Raw genomic sequence first — 20,099 nt, forward strand, 5'->3', positions numbered from 1 at the left:
CTTTCTGGCTGGTATACCTTTCACTGGGCTTCTTGCATCCATTGCCTATTTGCTCTCTGTCACCGTCTGGAAGGAGTCAAAATTGGCCTCTCTTTCCTTTGTGCTTGCTTTCCACTGAGTCTTGGGGCCTCTGGAAGCCAACGGCCTCTAGGACTCTCTGTGCACATGCAGGGGGCACGAAGACACCCATGTTTAGCCAACTCCTGCAGTGCTGAGCTCTGGCACATGTTAGTATCTTACGGGTGTGTTACCTGATAAGTCATGTGGATATGTTCCAGTATACTCTGTTCACATAGCCTGAGTGCTAGTCTTGTTAGCCTGGCCCCATGACGGGTGGCTAGTTATGCTGTTCACTGTTGAACTACAGTGAAAAGCAAGGCAGAGTCTCTTACGATGAGTGGATTGGGAACCTCTGCTGCATTTGTTGTCTTTTTTCCTGTAGGAAAACTCAGAGGACAGTGAAATTGACCTGGAAGATGATGAAGATGATGATGATGATTTGGAAGATGAGAGCCTTGCTCTCTCACCAGCTAAGCCCAATAGAAGGGTCCAGAAACCTGAGCCTCTGGATGAAAGTGACAATGACTTCTGACTTCTTACCAAGGGACCAGGCAGATTAAAAACCCCAGATGTGTAGGTAAACAGGAAATTAGAAGGCTTGGAAGGTGGATGTGTTACTTTGTTCCGTAAGCCAGCTGGACTGATTGTTTCTGAAGCAGTGCTGCTTTCTGTTTCATTCTCCTGTGTTTATACCATATTCCATGAACCTTAAATAAGAACCAAAGCAAGACCCAAAGATGATTTTCTTTTTCTTTTCTTTCAAAACATCACTAAAATTATATTTCACTCTAACAAGGTAGTGATGACAACTTGGTTGTTTGGGTGAATTTAAAATAGCTGGCATTTGGGAAGTTTGAGTATGTAAAACTCAGCAATAATTTTTTTACTTGCAAACATCATTTAAAAGTTACACATGTCAAGAAATAATTTAAAAATAGTATGTAAATTTTCGTCATGTGTATGATACAAAATTTTTTTCTCTCACCAAAGTTTTTGTGTCAGACACCTTATGGGAAATAAAGTGTTATCTTTAAAGTCTAACACATAAAATGTTAGCTTTTCAGATTATATCTTCTCAAACTCTCTATATACTCTTGTGATGCTTCTGAAATTTGAGCTTTATTAACAGATGCTCTGGAAGAAACTTTAAAGGCTTTAGATTCATGTCAGTAGCAGCTCATCTAAGTTATCTAGTTATATGATTTTGCAGTTCTTGGCTCGTCTTGGTGAGGTAGTCCTCCATGGTGTTGTTTGAAGGCTGTGGGTTCACTGTACAAACCCCTAAGTTTTTTCTGGGAGGAAAGCTTCTGTGGCGCGCCAAACTATCATTAAGATTGCTGACACAGGGATACACTAGGGCAGGTCTTGTACTAACAGTGTTCAGCAAAGTTCTCGCCCTGCTGGGCCGGGGGTTTAGCTCAGTAGCATAAGTGCCTGCCTGGCAAGTGCGAGGTCATGCCTTGCAAGCATGTGAACATAAGTTTGATCCCTGCTATCAATTAAAAAAAAAAAAAGATATGCCTTCCTGTTTCTCCACTAGAAATTTGGTATTGGCCTCTTCTAAGAAGTCTCTCACTGACCTTGTTTAGCTTATTGGATGATAGTTTCTAGTTTTGAATTCTTCTGCATAGAGTTGCTTATATTTTCCCAGTTGTGTTTGATTGGAATCTTCTTGAGTTTTCATTTTAGAGAGCTCAGATTCCAGGTCGTCATTTCCGAGTTCCATCTGATTTCTCACTGAAGCATCATAATTCTCTCTTAACTACTCTAAATATTCTTGATGCTGCTTGTGTCTTGTGTATTATCATGTTAGTTGGAAATTCGTTTCATGGATTTTAAATCTCCATGGAAATTTTCCCGCTTTTTTCTGTTTTGTTTTGTCTTTTAGAGACAGGGCTCATTATGCAGTTCAGACTGGCCTTGGGCTCACTTGGTAGCCGAGGCCGATCTCAAACTTGCAAATGATTCTCCTGCCCGTGCCTTCCAAATGCTGGGATTACAGGAGTACACTACCACACCTGGCTATTTTCTGCTCATTTTTAACTTTGTTTCTGTCATTTTTAAAAAAGTCTTTTAAATCTAATTAGCTCTTTTTTTTAATTCAGCATTTTTCTTCTTTTCTTGATCCAAAGAATATTCTCAAGATTGTTTTAACTTAGTTTCCTTGTCTTTTCCTTATCATCTTCAGACAAATTTTCACTTAACAGATTTTCTTGAAGATGTTCAGTTTTCCCTACTTCCTTTCGTAGTTTAACTTTTAACCTGGCATTCTCAAGTTAAAGCTTTTGTAGGTATTCTTGCATCTTCTCAGCATATCACACAGCTTCTCTGTGTTGATCCTGTCCTTCCAGTTGACTTCTGATTTGATTTAATTTCTTCTTTAAATCCTGTGTTTCATCTTCTAAACCTTCTAAATGTGATAATGTGATGAAACTTCCAGTGAAGCCTCTGAGATAGATTGATTTCTTGTGGGTTACCGATATGCCTACATTTCCTATATCCTCTAGTTTAGCCATCTTAAAATTTTCTTGATCCACTTGTGCAAGAAGGTATGCCCCTGATAAATGATCAACAGACTTTTTGGCTCAGATGATGCTGTTGAAAAGTAAGATTGGGAAAAGTCCTGGACATTGACTGATTGTTTTAGGAAGGTTTCTACCATGTCTTTGTTTTTACTGTCAATCAAGATTCTATTTCCTGGTTCCCCAATGCCTCCTTGATTTTTCTTGGATTGCGAAGCAGCAATCCATAGCTCAGTTAGGTTTACTTTTGGGACATTCTTGTTATTAAGAAATACAGTCATCAGAGCCAGGGGCATAGCTCAGTGGCACCAGTGCCTGCCTGACAATCACAAAGTCCTGAGTTTGAATTCTGGTACCAACTTCCCTTCCCCCCAAATAAAAACTTAGTCATCATCTGATGTGGGCCAGGAATCATCAGGACCAGATCTATTGGGAAATCCATAGGAAGAAAACATACTACAAAAGTAGGTGAGTTCCATCCTTAAAAATTGGTGAAAGAGGAGGCCCGGGATTTAGCTCAGTGGCATAAGCGCCTGCCTGGCAAGCCCAAGGTTGTGAGTTCGATCACCGTACCAAAAAGAAGAAGAAGAAGAAGAAAAGCTGGTGAAAGATCAGCTATCTGCATATTGATTGATGTTTCTTGTTTGTTACAATTTTTTTTTTTTTTTTTTGCCTTTTTCATTTTTATCAGTACCGGGGATTATTTGTTACAATTAAAATTTGACTTCCATTTTTAAAATATCTTACTTTTTTCTGTCTCTTCTTCCAATCTATGAAATAGAGTAGTGAAGACTCACTTTCACTCCCATGTCAGAGAGTAACCTGTAGAGCCTGTGAATACTCACAGGCTTTACTCACAGCCTTTACCAGTTGGCTGTCCTGAATACTGAAATGAAAATCTAATCAAGTTAATTTTCTTATTCTCTTTGCAACTGCTCCATCCCTACTTGCTCTCCTCTTGCACAAAGTGATTTTCTTTTCCCCTGTTTGCTCCTCAGAACTTTGGAAATGCATGTTTTTAATAGTTGAGATCTATAGGACAAAAACTCAAGAAACAAGGTTGTCAGCATGTAAGTCTTTCCTGCTGCTGCTACACATTTATCTATGAGCCAGGCAGACCTGGGGCTGGAACATGGCACATCTGGCTGTTAATCAGTTTTCCAATTCAGAACATTTATCATACGTTAACTTTTAATTATACCCCTTTTTTTTTTTTTTTTATAGTACTGGGGATCAAACTCACAACTTCGTGCTTGCCAGGCAGACACTTATGCCACTGAGCTAAATTCCTTGGTCCTAGTAATACCCTTTTTTATAGTCCTGTTTTCTTCTGCATGCTCATAATACCAAGTGTTAGATATATTTTAATAACTAAAATGTTCTGAAAGATAGCTAAGTTAGATAAAAATCAACTTTCCTTGGAAATCAGGTAACACAGAGAGGATCCAGGTCATGAACATACCATTTTCTCTCACGAGGCTGATGCTCCTTTGGGGGAGTCAGATCACCTTGGAGTAAAGGCACCTGTGTGTTTCCTTGATACGCTGGGCCCTCCCTTAAGAGATTCCTGCCCAGTGACAGCTAGGATGTCCTTCCTAAGTCCTTTGTCCACACATATGGGTGAATGCAGGTTTCCTTCATCTTGTTGCCCTCTTAGAAGAGACTAGCAAGGAGAAAAACACCAGTACAGATTCATGTTTCTGACTTAAGAAAATAATCCAGAACCAAATTAGGTGCAAGCCATGTGGTGCCCAAGAGGAAGAACAAACCAATTCACCCTTCCCACGAGGCAGCAGAAGCCAGAAGCCACGCTGGGCCTGGGAGGAGTTGCAAGAAGCCAATTCTTCCTTCCCGTGATTTGGAGGATAGGCTAAGTTGATAGGAACTGAGGTACAGAAACAACATTTATGTTGTTTGATTGACTTTGCAGGCCGAAGGCTGGTAGTGTGAGCATCTATTAAGAGGATAACAATATGCAGTATAGCAAATATGGGGGATTTCCTTCTCACTTGTTTTTGAAATTCAACATTGTTTCACTGTTTTGTTTTCTTCCAATTTTATTGTTTTGTTTTATTCAGTGTTCTGTTTTGATTGGTTTTATTCTGTTTTGTTTCATTTTATTATATCTGATGGTATGGGCAGCAATTGTGAAGATAACAAGAGGCATTATGATATTATTCCATTATCCTGTTTCAAAGTTCTGTATCACTTTCACTTGTTTTTGTTTTGAGTGTCTTTATTCTATTATATTTTGTTTGGTTTTATTCTCTTTAAAAAAAATTAGATACAGCAGCATAAGAAGTATTTCCTTATCGTGAAATGAAATGACATTGGCTTTACAATGTGTGGGGGATGAGGAGTCACTTTAAAGGCCCTAGGCCTCCTCGGGACCTACAGTAAACAATAGCCCCCGGTATGCGAGACAGAGGCAGGACAGGAATGCCTGTTCTTCTCACCCTCTGAAACCATGCTGTGTGACTTGGCTTTGTTTACAGAGTCATGAGGAAGTGGCCACCTTTGTGACACTAGCAACAAACATAATTAACAACATTCTTGGGCTATGAATTTCCTCCTGGGCTAAAGGGGCTAGAAGAATTGATGTTGATTAACTTAGATAAACATTGTAGTCTGTCACATTGTAGCTTGTCACAAGAAATGCTTTTTCACTAGTTAATTGTCTGTGCTCTGTAAATTGGTCCGGTTTACTATATAAGAATCCTAGAATAAAGACTGTGCGTGCAGTGCAATGCGGTAAAGTTGCAATTGCCGTGTTTCTCTTTCCTTTCTTCGCGCTGCACCCCCGTGTCCCGGCTCGGTGTGTGTGTGCCTCTTCCTGGGGTCCAGAGTGCACTAGACACTCCCGACAACAATGGACTTGACATTACAATGAAAACATGAAACAGTTTTTCATTTATTTTACAATTACAAAGTCAGAAGATTTCTGAAGTTCTGTGTCTTTTAATAAATGTATTTACCTGGCCCTGAATCAAGGCTGGCAGCTTCCTGACGCTGTTGGTTTCAAGCAAGAGCCTAAAGAGATGTCTTTCTATGGTCTATTGGCCATTTCAGAACTTGGGCAGTGAAATGGTCAATGCATTAGAAAGAAACAGCTTGAAGCATCCCCGCGCCCCCCTGGTGAGCGGCTGTAAGTGTGTCAGGCTGCAGCAGCCCAGGACGCAAACCACTAGCGTTTACTGGGACTACACCATGCCGGGACCTGGAGCACCAAGCAACCCCTCCCTCCTGTGAGTAGCTGTGAGCATGGCAGGCTCTGACCACCCAGGAAGGGAGCCACCAGCATTTACTGGGACCTGCACCATGCTGGGATCTGGAGCACCGGGAAACCCAGCAACCCCTCCCTCCCTGCCTGTTTTGTTTTGTTGAACTTCAGTATACATGAAAGTATGGACAGCTATTTTGAAGAGAATGAGAGACTCTATGACAGCCATTAGTGACTTCTCTATAGTTTGGTTTTGAAGACCTAAATTGCCTTCCTCATTCTGTTCGGATCATTTTTATACTATATTGTTTTGTATGAATTCTCTATATGTGAAGACATGAGCAACTATTTGGAAGAAAACAAGAGACAATATGATAGTTGGGAAGATCTCATGTCACCTAGCTTTGAAATTTATATCTCTTACATTGGTTTATGTCCTATTTTGTTCTGTTTTATTGTGTTTAATTTTACCCCCTTTAAAATTAAAAAAATAAAATGTATTTAATACCATATTTTTATTTTTAATTGAAAATATTTGTGTCTGTAACATAAATACTTATTCAAGAAAAACTGACAGGTTAATATGATGCATGTAAATTTAGGAGGCTATCTGACAAGTATTTCTGTCATCTTTGCCTTTTTTTCTCTTTTTCCTAAATTTATGTCCAAGATTATCTTTTTTTTTTTTTTGAACACAGTCTTTCACAGTAAAAGGAGGAAAGGTTTATTTTAACTCATAGTTTGTAGAGGTTTCAGTCCATGGTGAGCTGGCTCCAAGGCAGGGTGGTGGCAGCAGCAAGCCTGCCTTCTGTCTGACCCTGTATAGTTCACAGGCTATAAGCCTGTTATGGTGCCATCCATACCCAGGGTGGGGCTTCCATTATCCATGCCCTTAATCCAGTATCACATCCTTAATCCACAGTCACGCACTCTAATCCAGCCTTTGAAACTCTCCACCCATGACCACATGAGTCTTTGGTGGGGGACATCTAGACAGAAACCATAACATGTAACTGTTTGGGTTTTTTGTTTTGTTTTGTCTTGTTTTGCTTTGCTTTGCTTTTTTGAGATAGAGTCTCACTATATAGTTTAGGCTGACCTTGTCTTGAACTCATGGTGAGTTCTCTCCATCAGCATCCCAAGTGCTTGGATTTCAGGCGTGCACCTCCACACCAGGCACTTTTATTTTGTTTTAATGGGCTTTAATGTGGAAATTAATTTGAATCATGTGTAATATATCCACAAATACAAGCAGCAGCTGCAAAGGTCACTTTACCCACTTCCAGCTCATTTTTCATCTGTTGGCTCACTGGCTTTATGCAAAGTCTCAACCATGATGTAGTGTTTCCTGCTTGAGCAGTTTCTCTAATGAAGATCTTCACTACTTGATCATTATTACTAATGTGTCTCAATCACATCACAACAGATTCAGGAATCCCATATGTACAAGTGTCTTTTTTTTTTTTTTTTCTTTTGATGCTGGGGATCGAACTCATAACCTCATGCTTGCCAGGCAGGCACTTATGCTGCTGAGCTAAATCCTTGGCCCTTGTACAAGTGTTTTGTAGCCTGGTGCTGTGAGCAGACCTCAGGCCCTAAAGATCATGTGATTAGATCAAGGGACAAACTATCATCTAGTTTATTCTGAAATTTTTTTGCTATCTAATTAAAGAACCTCTTACATGTCTTTAAAAAGTGCATAGTGAGAGAAAATATAAATTTTTAAATGCTTAATATTTTATTAGTGATGGCAATCAAGAGCAAAGTCCAAGGACTTCCAATGGAAAAAATGAACTTTTCCTGGAAGAAAAAGGACCATAGTATCTCTTTCATTAGCATATTAATCTAATAGCACTGTTGAATGTCCGAAAGAAAATTGTGCCCATTTACACATTAGCACTCTAGGTATGCATCACATCTGTTAGATGAAGCTAGGGGACCCTAGTGCTAGAATACAGGACTCGAATTGGAAGGGAGCTAAAAGTTCTCCCACCTCCTAGAATAGTAGTCCTTTCTCTGGAGAAATGAATTGAATTATCTTTTGTGTGTGTGTGTCTGGTGTGTGTACTGTGATGTGTGTGTACAGTGATATGACCATAATGGCTGACTAAGCCCCTGTTTCAGATAGCTTTAAGGTGTGTGTGGTCATATTTGAAAGGGTGTTAAGGAGGCCTGGGTACAAAATATAATTGGGGCAGGGTTCCTGATCATGAGTCAGTGGAGTCAGTTTGTAGTTGAGAAATGTCACATTTATATAATTCAGAGGAAATATTTGTTTCCAAAGATGTAAAGGCATAATCCAGAGGAAAGCAATTACAAAGTACCTATTTGAGAAACACTGGCGTCTGTTTAGCCTTAGCCATGGGATCATTTTGCTGTGGATATGCTTCTTGGTACTTGCCAGACATTTATTGAGCACTTACTGTTGTGCTAACTACTAGAGAATTCAAAAATAATCTTAGCATCTGCCCTTGTTGTTAAGCCAACAATGCAGAAAAAAATTATAGTGTGATACATGCATGCCGAGAGTATTGTAAGGTGTCATAGGAATTCAGAGTAAGGAGCAGCTGTCCTTGCCTGGAATACCTGACAGAGGTGCCTGAAAGCCACATTTGAACTGGGGTTAAAAGGTTTAGTAAGAGTCTTATCAAATGTAGAAGATGAGATGTGGCATCACACTGGGCTAAATGCACAGAGCTCTGAAAAGCCATAGCCTATTTAGAGAGTGACAGTTAAGACAGTAAGGTCAAAGTGTTAAGTACATGGTGAAGGAATGTCTTCGTCATGCAGAGGGAATTACCTTATAGGCAGAAGCAACCTGCAGAGACCAGAAGGTCTCTTCAGAAATATCACTCAAAAAAACAGGAAGATAAAACAGCAGGCTTTTTTGGTGTTAAAAGAGGAGCTCATGGTGATGGGCCTTGTTATAATTCGTGTCTAGATGTCGCCCAGAGACTCATGCAGTCAGGGGGCGGGCTTCTAGAGTTTGTGATTGATTCTTGGTCCGATGCTGGGATCATGGGTGTGAGTGCTACTCCTGCCCTGGGGTGGGTAACATACACAATATAAGAGAGGGAAAGAGGCTTGCTTTTTTGCTTCTCCCATTTTGTTCTTGCTGCTCTGGCTGTTTTCCGCTGTCATGTGCCATGCTGCCTTGGAGCCAGCCAAGTATGCAGCCAAGTATCTGCAAACTGTAAGCTAAATAAACTTTTCCCTATTTAATTTTGGGCATTGGGTGTTTTGTCTCAGCAATGAGAGAAAAGTAACCAACACAGGCCTAGAGAACTAGATTTTCATGTCAGAAGAGATGTTAAAGAAGAGGAGTTGAAGGTGAAGAGGAGCTATGGTTGGGTATGAGAGACACAGGAAGAAGAGCAGGCAGGGAGAGGTGGCAAGTGTGAGGGTTGGGGAATGTTGAGGTGTCAGACATCTAGGTGGAGTACCCCGTAATCACATGGGAATGCAAACAGGGTAGACCTTACATTGAGCCTCGTAGACAGAATTCATGTTTATCCCCTGTACTTCCACTGATTTTTTATGAGCAAAGAAGCATTTCAAAGAAGGTAAACCTAACAGGGTAACAGGAACCAGAGTGGAGAGTAAAGTGGCAGCAATAGTTTTGGAATCTGGAACACAACTGAAAGTGTTAGCACTGAGAAAGCTGAGACTATAGGTGACCTCAAACATGTGAAGTCTGAGATGACAAATATGCCTGATGCAATTGACAGCAGATGACATGCTGCAGAAGAATATTAACCTCAAAGACGCAATAATAAAAACTGTCCAAAATGTGAAATGGCAAAAAAGACACAAAATAAGACCCACTGTTGCAGTTATCAACTTATTCCTCAACTCCACATTCATCTTCTCAGCTAGCTTTGAACTAGTGGAGCTAGACCTTACAAGAATTTCTCCTTTGGCAGCCAGCAAGCTGTGAACCCCTGTCAGTGGGAGCTGAGAGATCTCTACAGAGGAAGGGCCCTTCCTGCTATTTCTAATGGTGCTCGCCCTTTTTCTCTACGGCTTTGGCCCCCACAATTTCTCTAGTGCTGGGTTTCTACAGGGTGTGGCTTTCTCCATTTGCCTATTGCAATTCTGTTCCACTGAGCTTTGAACTCCAGGGGAAATAACACAAAGGGCAGAGGAACAACATGGAACAGAAAAAACTGTCAACCTACAATTCTCTCCCCAGCAGAAATATCTTTCAAAAACAGTAATGAATCCCATAAACATGTGCTCACATATTTTCAGTTTCCAACTAATGTTCTTTACATTGGATTTTCTTCCTTCCAGTCTAGTATCCAAAGATCTTGCATCAAATTTTTACGTCTCTTTCCTCTCTTTCATTTAAAGCAACCCCAATCCTTTGTGTCTACTATACCATTGCCATTTTTGAAGAGGTAAGAGCAGTTTTGCAGAATGTCCCTCCATTTGGATTTTGTGCCATTATTTCTTCCTGACGAGGCTCAAGTAAACATCTTTAGCAAAAATTGCACATCAGCAATGTGTCAAGGGCAGTGCATCAGGCACTTGATGTCATTTTGTCCTGTGACTATGATGTTAAGTTTAATCATTTTTGTTAAGGCAGATTTCAAGTTGCTAATGGCCTTCCCTTTATTAACGAACAGTGATACAGCTTTGTTGGTTTCATTGGAATATGAGCACACAGTTGTAAACCGGTACTAGCTTCCTACACTGCTTGCCTTTTAGGCCTTTGCCCAGAATCTTGGTGACATCTACTTCCCTTCTCTGTATTGGAGGAGTATGTCCAGGCACCCCTGCTGGGACTGACCCTGGGCAGGAGCAGTACCCAGAACCTCTTCTGAGAACACCTTTTCTTTCTCTAGGTATCCGCTCTCTTACTGAGTCAGCAGCATTCCTAGGTCTCAGGAAGATCCATGGAGAGCACATTTTCTGTTCAGAAGCTTCCAGCTGTCTCTCCCTGTCCTGCTCTGTCCACTGGGAACTTGCTTGTCTCACATTTCCACAGTGCACATGGGAGCATTTGTCTTGATAGCATCTGAGATCATTCTAGCCCCAGATTCCCCAATGCGGTTTCCCTGGAGACTAGAAGAGAAGGGTTAGAGTTAGGGTAGGTTCTCTTAGAGCAATCATCACTGTAATAAATGCAGGACTCCACAGGATATTTGTGCTTTCAGGATCATACTGCTGGACAAGGATCCCATGGGCTCCGCCTATTAGGAACTGAGTTTCTCTAACTTTTGGTTGCTTGAGTGTCAGCTGGCTCCCAGCACTGGACTAAAGATATGGCCTGACTCTGAGAGGGAGCAAGAATGACCAGAAAGTGGTGCGCTGAGCTACTCACTTGATGTGCTGTAGCCCGTGGTTCCCAGACAGTGCCGTGGCAACGCATATCACCCCGTCCATTCCCAAGGAGTTCTCCTGAAGACTAGGCAGAGAAGAGTTGGGACACCATGGTGAGCCATCAGGACAAAAGAAACACTTGAGGAAACATTGCATTATCTTTTGTGGGAGAAGCAGAGGCAACAAGCAGTTTTAGGTTGATTTTATCACCAGTGCCATAGCAACTGCTAAGTGATAGCATCTGACCACTAAGATGGGTATTTAAAAATAGCTAAATTGCCATAACCATGAATGAAGTTGTTTGGTTAGCTGGTTGCTTGGCTGCTTTGTTTTTGATACTGGGGATTCATCCTACGTACTGCACAGTGAAAATCTGCTTTTGAGTCAGTCTTGTCGAGTCACTAAGTTACCCAGGCTGAGCTTGAATTTGCAGTTTTTCTGCCTTAGATCCCAAATGCTGGGATTACAGGCACGCACCATACCCAATTTGAATGCAGATTTTAAATGACTAAAGCATTTTGGAAAAAAAACTGCAGTGGATATGGACTGTAACTATCGGAATAGTTTGAAACATTCATGTAAAGAAGGAACAGGAAGAGGAGATCATCAGCGTTTTATCCCACAGGATGCAAGACTTGACAGCCACTTACCTGAGTCTCCGGAGACTGGAATTCACCTTCAGAGCATTTGCCAAAGCCTTAGCTCCAGCCACCCCAATGGCGTTTCCTCGTAAGCTTCCAGGAAAAACAGGAAACATAAAGCACAGAAGTGGGCTCAGAGGTGATAGTGATGCCCTTCTAGCTAAGTCAGCTGTCACAGGAGGTAAGGGCCACTCCTTCCTCACTCCCAGGCCACAGAATAGAGTTGAGCTCCATAGGGTGGGACACACAGATGACCAGCCCAGCCTGAGTGTCCTCATCCACCTTTTCTATTCCAGAGGAAGAAGGGCTGGGTGGGGGAGGCAGCACTCTGCCCAAGAGGTAACCAGTGCACTCAGCATCCCAGGTGTCTCAAGTGCAGGGGTGATGGATATGCCTAAAAGCCTCTCAGAGCTTGACCTCACTCCAGGATTGGGTCTTCTTGCAGATCAGGATCCACAGCAATTGGCTGTCCCTAGACAAGTGTCCTAGACACTTTCAATCTGGGTAGGGCCAACCCAGAGACCAGATGAGCAATAGTGACTTGGGGGAAAGGCATGAGGTAGGAATGAGAAAGCTGGAGCACACCTGACCTGAAGTGAGGATTGTGAAACTGACCTGTCATTTTCTATGTAATATTTTCCCCCATATCTATTTCTTTTGAATCCATAGGTTGGTTTCTTTGGACAAAAGGCTGTCATTAGAGACTGGAATACTCACTCGAGAATCTCCAGGGTTCTGTTCACAGCAAGGGCCTCCCCCAGCACCTGGGCCCCCGGGGAACCAATGGAGGCCACCTGCAGGCTACAAGAGAAGTTGGGATCAATGCACGCAGGGTGGACCCACTGCCCTCCTGTCTGCCCCAGGCGCAGCCTCCCTCCCTGCTCTCCACTTTGGCTAGGGCTGGAAGAGGAAAGACAGCACTGAAGACTTGGCATCTCCTAACTACACACTAATGCCTAAGACGAGACCTGGCCCCAGGAATGAGAAGCAGAGGTATCCCTGAAGCCTGGGGATGCTCACTCTATCCCTAGTTCTTCCTGCAGAAGCTGAACTTCCCAATTACTGATATTAGAAAATCAAGGAGCAATGCAGCGGCTTTGAGATTCGGAGCTGACGCCTAGATACCTGAATTAGCTTTAACAGAAGAGAAATGGAGGAGCCATAGAACATAAGGATGAATTCAGGAAAGCCTGAAACCATGGAAAACTTGCCTGATCTCTACACTATTTTCCAAGGAGAGGTTGCTATGGTGACAGACTATGGAGCCTTTATCAAAATTCCAGGCTGTCGAAAGCAAGGTCTGGTCCATCGAACTCATATGTCATCTTGTCGAGTAGATAAGCCCTCTGAGATAGTAGATGTCAGAGACAAAGTATGGGTGAAGCTTATTGGCCGAGAGATGAAAAATGATAGGATAAAAGTATCCCTCTCCATGAAAGTTGTCAACCAAGGGACTGGGAAAGACCTTGATCCTAACAACGTTATTATTGAACAAGAAGAGAGGAGGAGGAGGTCCTTCCAGGATTACACTGGGCAGAAGATCACACTCGAGGCTGTCCTTAATACTACCTGCAAGAAGTGTGGCTGTAAAGGCCACTTCGCAAAAGATTGTTTCATGCAGCCTGGTGGGACCAAATATTCTCTGATACCCGACGAGGAAGAAGAGAAAGAAGAAGCAAAGTCAGCAGAATTTGAGAAGCCTGACCCCACAAAGAACTCGTCTAGAAAAAGAAAGAAGGAAAAGAAGAAAAAGAAACATAGAAACAAGAAGCATAAGAAGAAACACAAGGAGTGAGAGTAGGAGAGAGTGGGGATGGGGTGGGTGAGAGAATATGGATCCAGGAGCTTTGTGACTTAAAGCCTGGCTCCTAGAAACAATCGATAGTGAGAATATGACTCCTTACCCCAGTGACTTTGCCATGGGAGATGGCTTTCCCTCATGCAGCAGGCAGGTTTGGGAGTTGAGGTCAAAAGCAGTTGCCTGAATATGTTTCCGCATTGCACCTGATCCCTTTGCAAGTGACCCCTGCAGCCCACCCATTCATTCACCCAACTTCCTTCACTCAGCAGGTGGTCCTTTACCCAGCTGCCACTGCCAGAGCTGGATTCATTCACCCAACTTCCTTCACTCAGCAGGTGGTCCTTTACCCAGCTGCCACTGCCAGAGGGGATCCTGGCTGAAGCCACAGGTACTGCTGTGGAGGTGAGACTGGCTGTAGTTGAAGGACAGAATGATTGCCCCTTCCTGTCAGACTGTCTTGGGCCAGTTGGCTTATGGTCTCTGCCACCCACACAGGAACAGCAGGACAGTGGCAGTAGGAGAGAGAATGTAGCAAAAAGTGGTGCTCACTTTTTACATTCTCAACATGGTTCTACTGTGCTAGAAGTGACAGCCAGTAGCCAGTCAGAAAATGATATTTTGCAGTGTGACTCATTCTGTGTATGACATTCCACCAGACTACTGAACCAGACATCTGAGGCCAAGATCATTCTATGTATTACTGTGAGTCTACTGGTTCTACTTCAAGTCTCTGCTTAAATTCCTGGCACTAAATGGACTTGTGTTGTTTTAAAAAAAAAAAAAGAAAAGAAAATCAAACACACCTTCCTTGACTGGTAAGAAGGTGTGTGGCATGAGAGGATGGGAAGGCGCTGGCCTTCTGAACCCCCCTCCCTGCAGGGACTTACTAGAGAGCAGTGAGGGCTGTGTTCACCTTCAGTGCACTGGCCAGCGCAGAAGCTCCTTCATCCCCGATGGCATTCTCCTGTAAGCTGAACAAGAATGTGACCTCTTCAGGCACAGGGGTCATAGGCCAGCAGGGACGCTGGGTTTGGGCTTCCTGATTCAATTCAGACCACATACACCAGTGCCCTGGAGATAATGCCCTGCTGTGCAGCCACCATAGCCCCTGGCCCCATGATCAACATACCAAGGGGAGGCTGCATGAGCCTAGGTCAATTAGAGGCAAGCAAGGAAAAGGACACTTGGGGATACTGCTAATAAGCATTTGGGCATGCTTATCAGAAGGCATGCCAACCAGACAATTAACCTGAAGCCCACAGTCCCTGGGCCATTCTTTTTTTTTTTTTTTTTCATTTTGAGAAAGCTGTAGCTCAGGTGTTTTATTATGAAAAGTTGGTACTCATATACATAAGTATATGAGTATAAACTGAAAATTCATCATACATTTACTTCATTTTTTAGCTTGACCTAGTAAATCTTTAGCTTCACTGATTTTGGCTGCCATATAAGGCGATCCTCCTTTGGGTAATTTAAGAGCATAATTAGTCGATGAGCATCTCTTATTTTCCCTTTATTGGCAGTAGGGCTGACACCTAGTATGAATGCTGCTTCCCGTTTTGTCATTTTGGGTTCAAAATGACAGTGGAAGCACCTCCAGAATAGCCACCACTGAAGACAGATTTTGGTAGACTCTGAAAAACCTGTTTTACTTGAGGTTCCATATGCTTCATGGCTTGTAAAGCATAACAGCCTGCAAATCCTGCAGCAGCAATGGTCAGTCAGCCCAACTGCTACCACTGTACTGGCCATGTTTCAGGCCCAGCTCTCCTGCCTTAACTAGGAATGTGGTTCATCTCAACCCAAAGGCCATGGCCACCAAACTACCTTTCATTACCAAAGAAAGACACCATCATTGCCACTATACCCAAACCTCCCAAGTGCCCCTGGACCATTTTTGCTGGTTAAGATTTTGTTCAAATATCTTTTTCTCTGTTTCAAATTGGAGGGAAATTGCAGGCCCTGTGGCTGGTCAGATGGACACTGGCATGTTTAAGGGAGCAAGTACATGTAGTACTTGGCATTTGAGTGTGCCCATGTGCTAGCTGCGTGCAAGACCACAATCACCATTCTGACCTGTTGGAACTCGGGCAAGGAGACACAGTTAATATAGGTCAAGTAAAGGCTACAGGCAAGACAAACTAGGTCTCCTGCCCCGGGGTGGTATCCAGAAGATGCAGATCTAAGCAATCACAAGGGAGTAAGAAAGGAGGAGGGCCTGGTACATCGCAGGACCCCAGATGGACAGATCCAGCTGAGATCCTGGGCTGGTGAAAAACAAGGCCTGCAAGTGTGAAGGAAGCAGATCTTTGGGATCTTCGAAGCCACAATACAGGTGGTGCTTTACTCTCCATGTACTGGGCAATCATTTAAGGACTTTACCCAGGATAGGGGCAGACAGATGATTTGGAAAGATCTCTGGCCAGCAGTGTGGGGAGGCTGCTGGGTGCAGTGACTGCCCAGGGAAGCAAGTGGGTGGTGCTGGAACTGGGTGATGGCAGTGAGGAAAACAGGTGGGGTGGGTGGGAGACATGGCAGGACATGGAGATGAGCTGGGGGCAGGGGCAGCGCTTGTGGCCTGCACAGCTGAGGTCACAGGAGCTACAGGGGGAACCAAGAAGCAGACTTGTGGAGGAGTGAGTACAGCAAGCTGTAGTTCACGGGGGACATTGTGGGGATAGTGGAGGAGTTCAGGAGAGGCAGCTGAGATATGGACACAGGGTCCTCAGGACTCTGAGTCACTGGAGCCCTAGAAAAAGAGAGCTCCCAGAAAAAGGATGTCATTCAAAAGAAGATGGCCTAGGCCAGAATCCTTGGGAGCCCAAGCATCTAAGAGTGGATGGGAAAAAGAATGAGGAGGACCAGCCAGGGGGGATATCCTGGAAACTACAGGAGAGGATGAGGTTCAAAAAGGTAAGCATGGAGTTACCAATTAATCCAGCAATTCTGCTTCTTGGTCTAAACCTCAGAGAAGTGAAGTGCATGTTCACACAGAGACTTTTACATGAATGTTAACAATATTATTCACAACAGCCAAAATCAGTGGAAGCAACAACTGTTCATCACCTGACAAATGGATAAATAAAATGTGTATATCCACACAGTGGAATAGTTTTCAGTCATGAAAAGGAAAGTATTGATACACATTACAATATGGATGAACCTGAAAAACACAGAAATAAAAGTTTGTGCTGGGGTGTAGCTTAGTAGTAGAACATGCATGCATCAAGGCCATGGGTTTAGTCTCTTAAACACACATAAAATGTAGACCACAAAAGACCACGTGTTAGATGATTTGCTTTATATGAAATATCCAGAATCCATCTTCACAAAATTAATGATTTCCAGGGATACAAGGAGAAGAAAATTAAAAGTGACCCGTGCTCTTTTTGGAGTGATGGAAATTCCTAAAATTAATTGTGGTGATGGTTGTACAAGTCTGAATGTATACTGTACTGGAAACCAGTGAATTATACATTTTAAATAGGTGGATTTTACGGTACGTGGATTTTATTTCAGTAAAGCTGAACATATGAATTTTCAGCTCCCCTGCCCCTTCCCAGACGCCCCGCTGACCATACTTACTCTAAGCTGGTCAAGCTGCTGTTGAGCTGCAGTGCTTGTCCCAGGGCCCTGGCGGCGCCCACCTGGATGAAGTTCCACTGCAGGCTGAGCAGACACAGACAATGAGCATGCAGCCTAGGGACAGAGTCAAGGAGCTTCCAGAGTGGTCTGACAGGAGGTAAGTCTCTGTGTCGCTCTCAGGTTCAGCCCCAGATGGTCAGTGTGTGCTGCGTTAGTGGTGACCACAGGAACAAGCTCAAGTAGTCCACAAAATGTGGGTCATCCCAGGCCTAGCCAAAATGCCCCCCCCACCTCTTAATTTGATCTGTTTGACGGTCAGACAGATAATAAGGACCCTGGGTGGACACAGCTTCCCAGAGGTGGCAGCCTGGGGAGGTCCCTGCGACCTCAGAGAGGGTCCCACAAAGATAGGCTCTGGAAGGGGCATGTGAGGGCAGGGACAGTAGACTCACTGAAGAGACTGGAGTGTGTGGTTTTCTCCCACTGCCACTGCAATGGCCTGGGCCCCCTGGTCATGGAGGAGGTTGGCTGTCAGGCTGGGATGAAGAGAGAAGAAACAAGTGAACGGGAGCCACTGTGAAACCCCTCGTCCTTGGTCACTAGGAAATTCCAACTCCTTTCCTCACTCCCAAAGACCAATGGCTTCACTGATGTTAGTTAGCTGATTCACATCTCTAGAGAACCTGTGGGCCTGACCTCCTCTCATGTAATCTTATACCAAATCTTTTTTTTTTTAACCAAATCTCAACAGAATCAGCTCAGTGGGTTTGGTGACAGGTCACAGGGCTAGAATGTGGTGGAGCAGCCCAGGGATTCATGGCCCAATGACAGGGCCCCATATCAACTCCTCTGTGTCCCTTCCCATGAGCTTGCTGGTTAATCCCCAGGGGTAAGACTGGCACAGTGGGGCCAAGAATATAGCTCAGTGGCACAGCACCTGCCTAGCAAGCATGGGGTCTCAGTACAGTTCCTGGTACTGTCCCCCCACCAAAAATGTGTCACACTATCCTCATCCAAGTATAATTTATACCATAATAGGGGTTTGTGTTAGAGTTAGACCTAGACACCAGGTTCTCCTGCTATCCTCTCCCCACCCAAGCCCTTCTCATGCCTTGTGAACTAGTAACGGCATTGAGTGCCTGGCCCAGTATGTCAGAGCCAGTCGATGCTGGGCTCTGGGTGAGCAAGTAGGCCATGGGCGTAAATGACCCAGATGAAACACCATCCTGACCTCCCTGGCCCTCCACGTACTCCAGGTGCTTCAGGGTGCTGTTGCTGCCAAGAGCTTGGGCCAGGGCCTGGGCTCCCTCGGGGCTGATGGAGTTCTCCCGCAGACTAAAGAGAGAGAGAAGACCATGAGCATCCAGCTGAACTGGTAAGACCTTCAGCAGGAGACAAGCTCAGGTACTCAGGCTTTTTGAAAGCCCAGAAGACGCTGGTGGGCCCTGAACATCCTGAGAAATCTGGGCTGAGGTATGAAGGAGCCTGAACTAGCAAGCCAAGGGTCTGGTGGCTAGCAGCCAAGGGTCCCCACCCAGGACTGTCAACAGTCTTGAAGGAAGAGGACGGGATGGCAGGACTTAGAGGTAAGAAGGGCGAGACACAGGCTTGCATACTTGGGTACCTGATGATGGGCTTACACATAGGAAGAGAACAGCAGAGTAGCCTCTGAGGGGCCACAACTGTCTCCTGCCTCACTGAGAGAGCAGGAAGAGGGACAGGATGCCCTACTCCAAAACCCGGCTGCCCAACTGTAGATACCCCCACAGCAGATTTTCCAGCCCCAGACTCTCAAAGGGCTGCCCTAGTGACTTACTTGAGGCTGAGGAGGGTCTGGTTGGCACAGAGGGCCCCCATCAGTGCTGCCACTCCCATATCACTGATGGAATTGCTCTGTAGGCTGTAGACAGACGGCATGGTACTCTTCATATGGGGGTCCCTGGACCAGGAGAGACTGCCCAGTCCAGCCTGAGGCCCCAGGTACTGGGTTTTTTAGGAGTTTGGGAGCCCAGAATCTATTATTCTCCTCCTACTTCCTCTCCCACCATCTCATCGTCTAGCCCCTGCCACATCAGGGCGGGTGCATAAGCACAACTCTGCCTTCACCTGGGTGGCTCCAAATGTCCTCAGAGGATGGCTTGTTGGCTCTGTAGCCCAGAGAAAGTCTTGCCACAGAGTCACCCCAATGTGGCAGCCCCACCTTGCCAAGGCTGCTACAGCTGACTCCCTCTTCAGCCACCTGTATTCACTTACCAAGGGCACACGGAGCCTGATATTCTGAAAACTCTACAGCCAACCCCAACCCCCCCACCCCATCTAGATAAATGGGACTGGTGGGGAAAGACTGGATGGAGGGCAGAGACTGAGACAAGAGTTGCCCAGATCTAGGGTTGGTAGGGTACTGGTTGGCAGTCCTCCCCCAGAAATAACATTCCACCATCTGCTGGATAGAGACCCCAGGGGTAATTGTCGCCCATGGAGGGAGGACAGGCAGACTCACTCCAAGTTCAACAGGGCCTGGTTCACCTTCAGTGCCTCAGCCAGGGCCTTGGCACCTCCATCACCAATACTGTTACTGGAGAGCCTGCAAGAGACAGATGCTGCTGAGTCAGCCTCTTGGAGCAGTGGGGTGAAGCTGGGGCTAGGGGTTGTCTCAAGAGGGCCAAGACAGTGCCTGAGTCATCTTCTGTAATTTCTGGTAGTAACCACTCTCTACCTGTAAGAGATCAAGTTAGGAAAGCCCCATTTGACTACCTGGCAACAGCAGGGGCAGGGTCAACCCATGCTGAGATGTATTTGCAGTACTTTATCTAAAGATAATCAAGAAATGCTATTTTCTTTTGCCAGTTGGGAAGGCAGTTAAGTATGAGCCTTAGAAGGGGTTCATGTCCTGGAAATCTAGGTCTCCATTCTTCTAGTCCAGTGTTTTGGAGTCTTAAACCAGC

At 44.4% G+C, this 20,099-nt stretch overlaps 3 protein-coding genes, 1 non-coding gene and 1 pseudogene across 13 annotated transcripts in view; 3 read left to right on the top strand and 2 right to left on the bottom strand.

Moving 5' to 3' along the window:
* Cluap1 (clusterin associated protein 1) overlaps positions 1–5,345 on the top strand; it is a 55,567-nt gene extending 50,222 nt beyond the window's left edge. For all 4 annotated transcript variants that reach the window (XM_005007462.4, XM_003477709.5, XM_063226388.1 and 1 more), the window contains one exon: positions 443–5,345. In XM_005007462.4, the coding sequence (XP_005007519.1) occupies positions 443–592 (150 nt within the window). In that variant the 3' untranslated portion in view covers positions 593–5,345. The remainder of the gene's footprint in view (positions 1–442) is intronic.
* Positions 5,346–5,469: 124 nt separating this feature from the next.
* Positions 5,470–20,099, bottom strand: part of Nlrc3 (NLR family CARD domain containing 3) — a 39,606-nt gene continuing 24,976 nt past the window's right edge. For 4 of the 7 annotated variants that reach the window (XM_063226383.1, XM_063226382.1, XM_063226380.1 and 1 more), the window contains 10 exons: positions 19,655–19,738; positions 18,971–19,054; positions 18,406–18,489; positions 17,607–17,690; positions 17,155–17,268; positions 14,457–14,540; positions 12,486–12,569; positions 11,778–11,861; positions 11,129–11,212; positions 5,470–10,869 (listed from right to left, as the gene is read on the bottom strand). In XM_063226383.1, coding sequence (XP_063082453.1) covers positions 10,779–10,869; positions 11,129–11,212; positions 11,778–11,861; positions 12,486–12,569; positions 14,457–14,540; positions 17,155–17,268; positions 17,607–17,690; positions 18,406–18,489; positions 18,971–19,054; positions 19,655–19,738 — 877 coding nt within the window. In that variant the 3' untranslated portion in view covers positions 5,470–10,778. Of the gene's footprint in view, positions 10,870–11,128; positions 11,213–11,777; positions 11,862–12,485; positions 12,570–14,456; positions 14,541–17,154; positions 17,269–17,606; positions 17,691–18,385; positions 18,490–18,970; positions 19,055–19,654; positions 19,739–20,099 lie in introns of those variants that run through there. The other 3 variants (XM_063226381.1, XM_063226386.1, XR_010039813.1) reach the window with 3 other exon arrangements.
* LOC111754009 (small nucleolar RNA SNORA2/SNORA34 family) lies at positions 5,558–5,694 on the top strand. The gene has a single exon (XR_002788746.1). It is a non-coding gene; the product is annotated as a small nucleolar RNA SNORA2/SNORA34 family (small nucleolar RNA).
* On the top strand, positions 12,834–14,322 carry LOC106025359 (zinc finger CCHC domain-containing protein 17-like). Its single transcript, XM_063226392.1, has one exon. The coding sequence runs from the start codon at positions 12,943–12,945 to the stop codon at positions 13,561–13,563; it is 621 nt and encodes a 206-aa protein (XP_063082462.1). The 5' UTR covers positions 12,834–12,942; the 3' UTR covers positions 13,564–14,322.
* LOC134470710 (mitochondrial import inner membrane translocase subunit TIM14-like) lies at positions 14,551–16,632 on the bottom strand (annotated as a pseudogene).

This window comes from Cavia porcellus, unplaced genomic scaffold (assembly GCF_034190915.1).
Source record: "Cavia porcellus strain 051 isolate PalLab524CR breed Dunkin Hartley unplaced genomic scaffold, mCavPor4.1 scaffold_16, whole genome shotgun sequence".
NCBI lineage: Eukaryota > Metazoa > Chordata > Mammalia > Rodentia > Caviidae > Cavia > Cavia porcellus.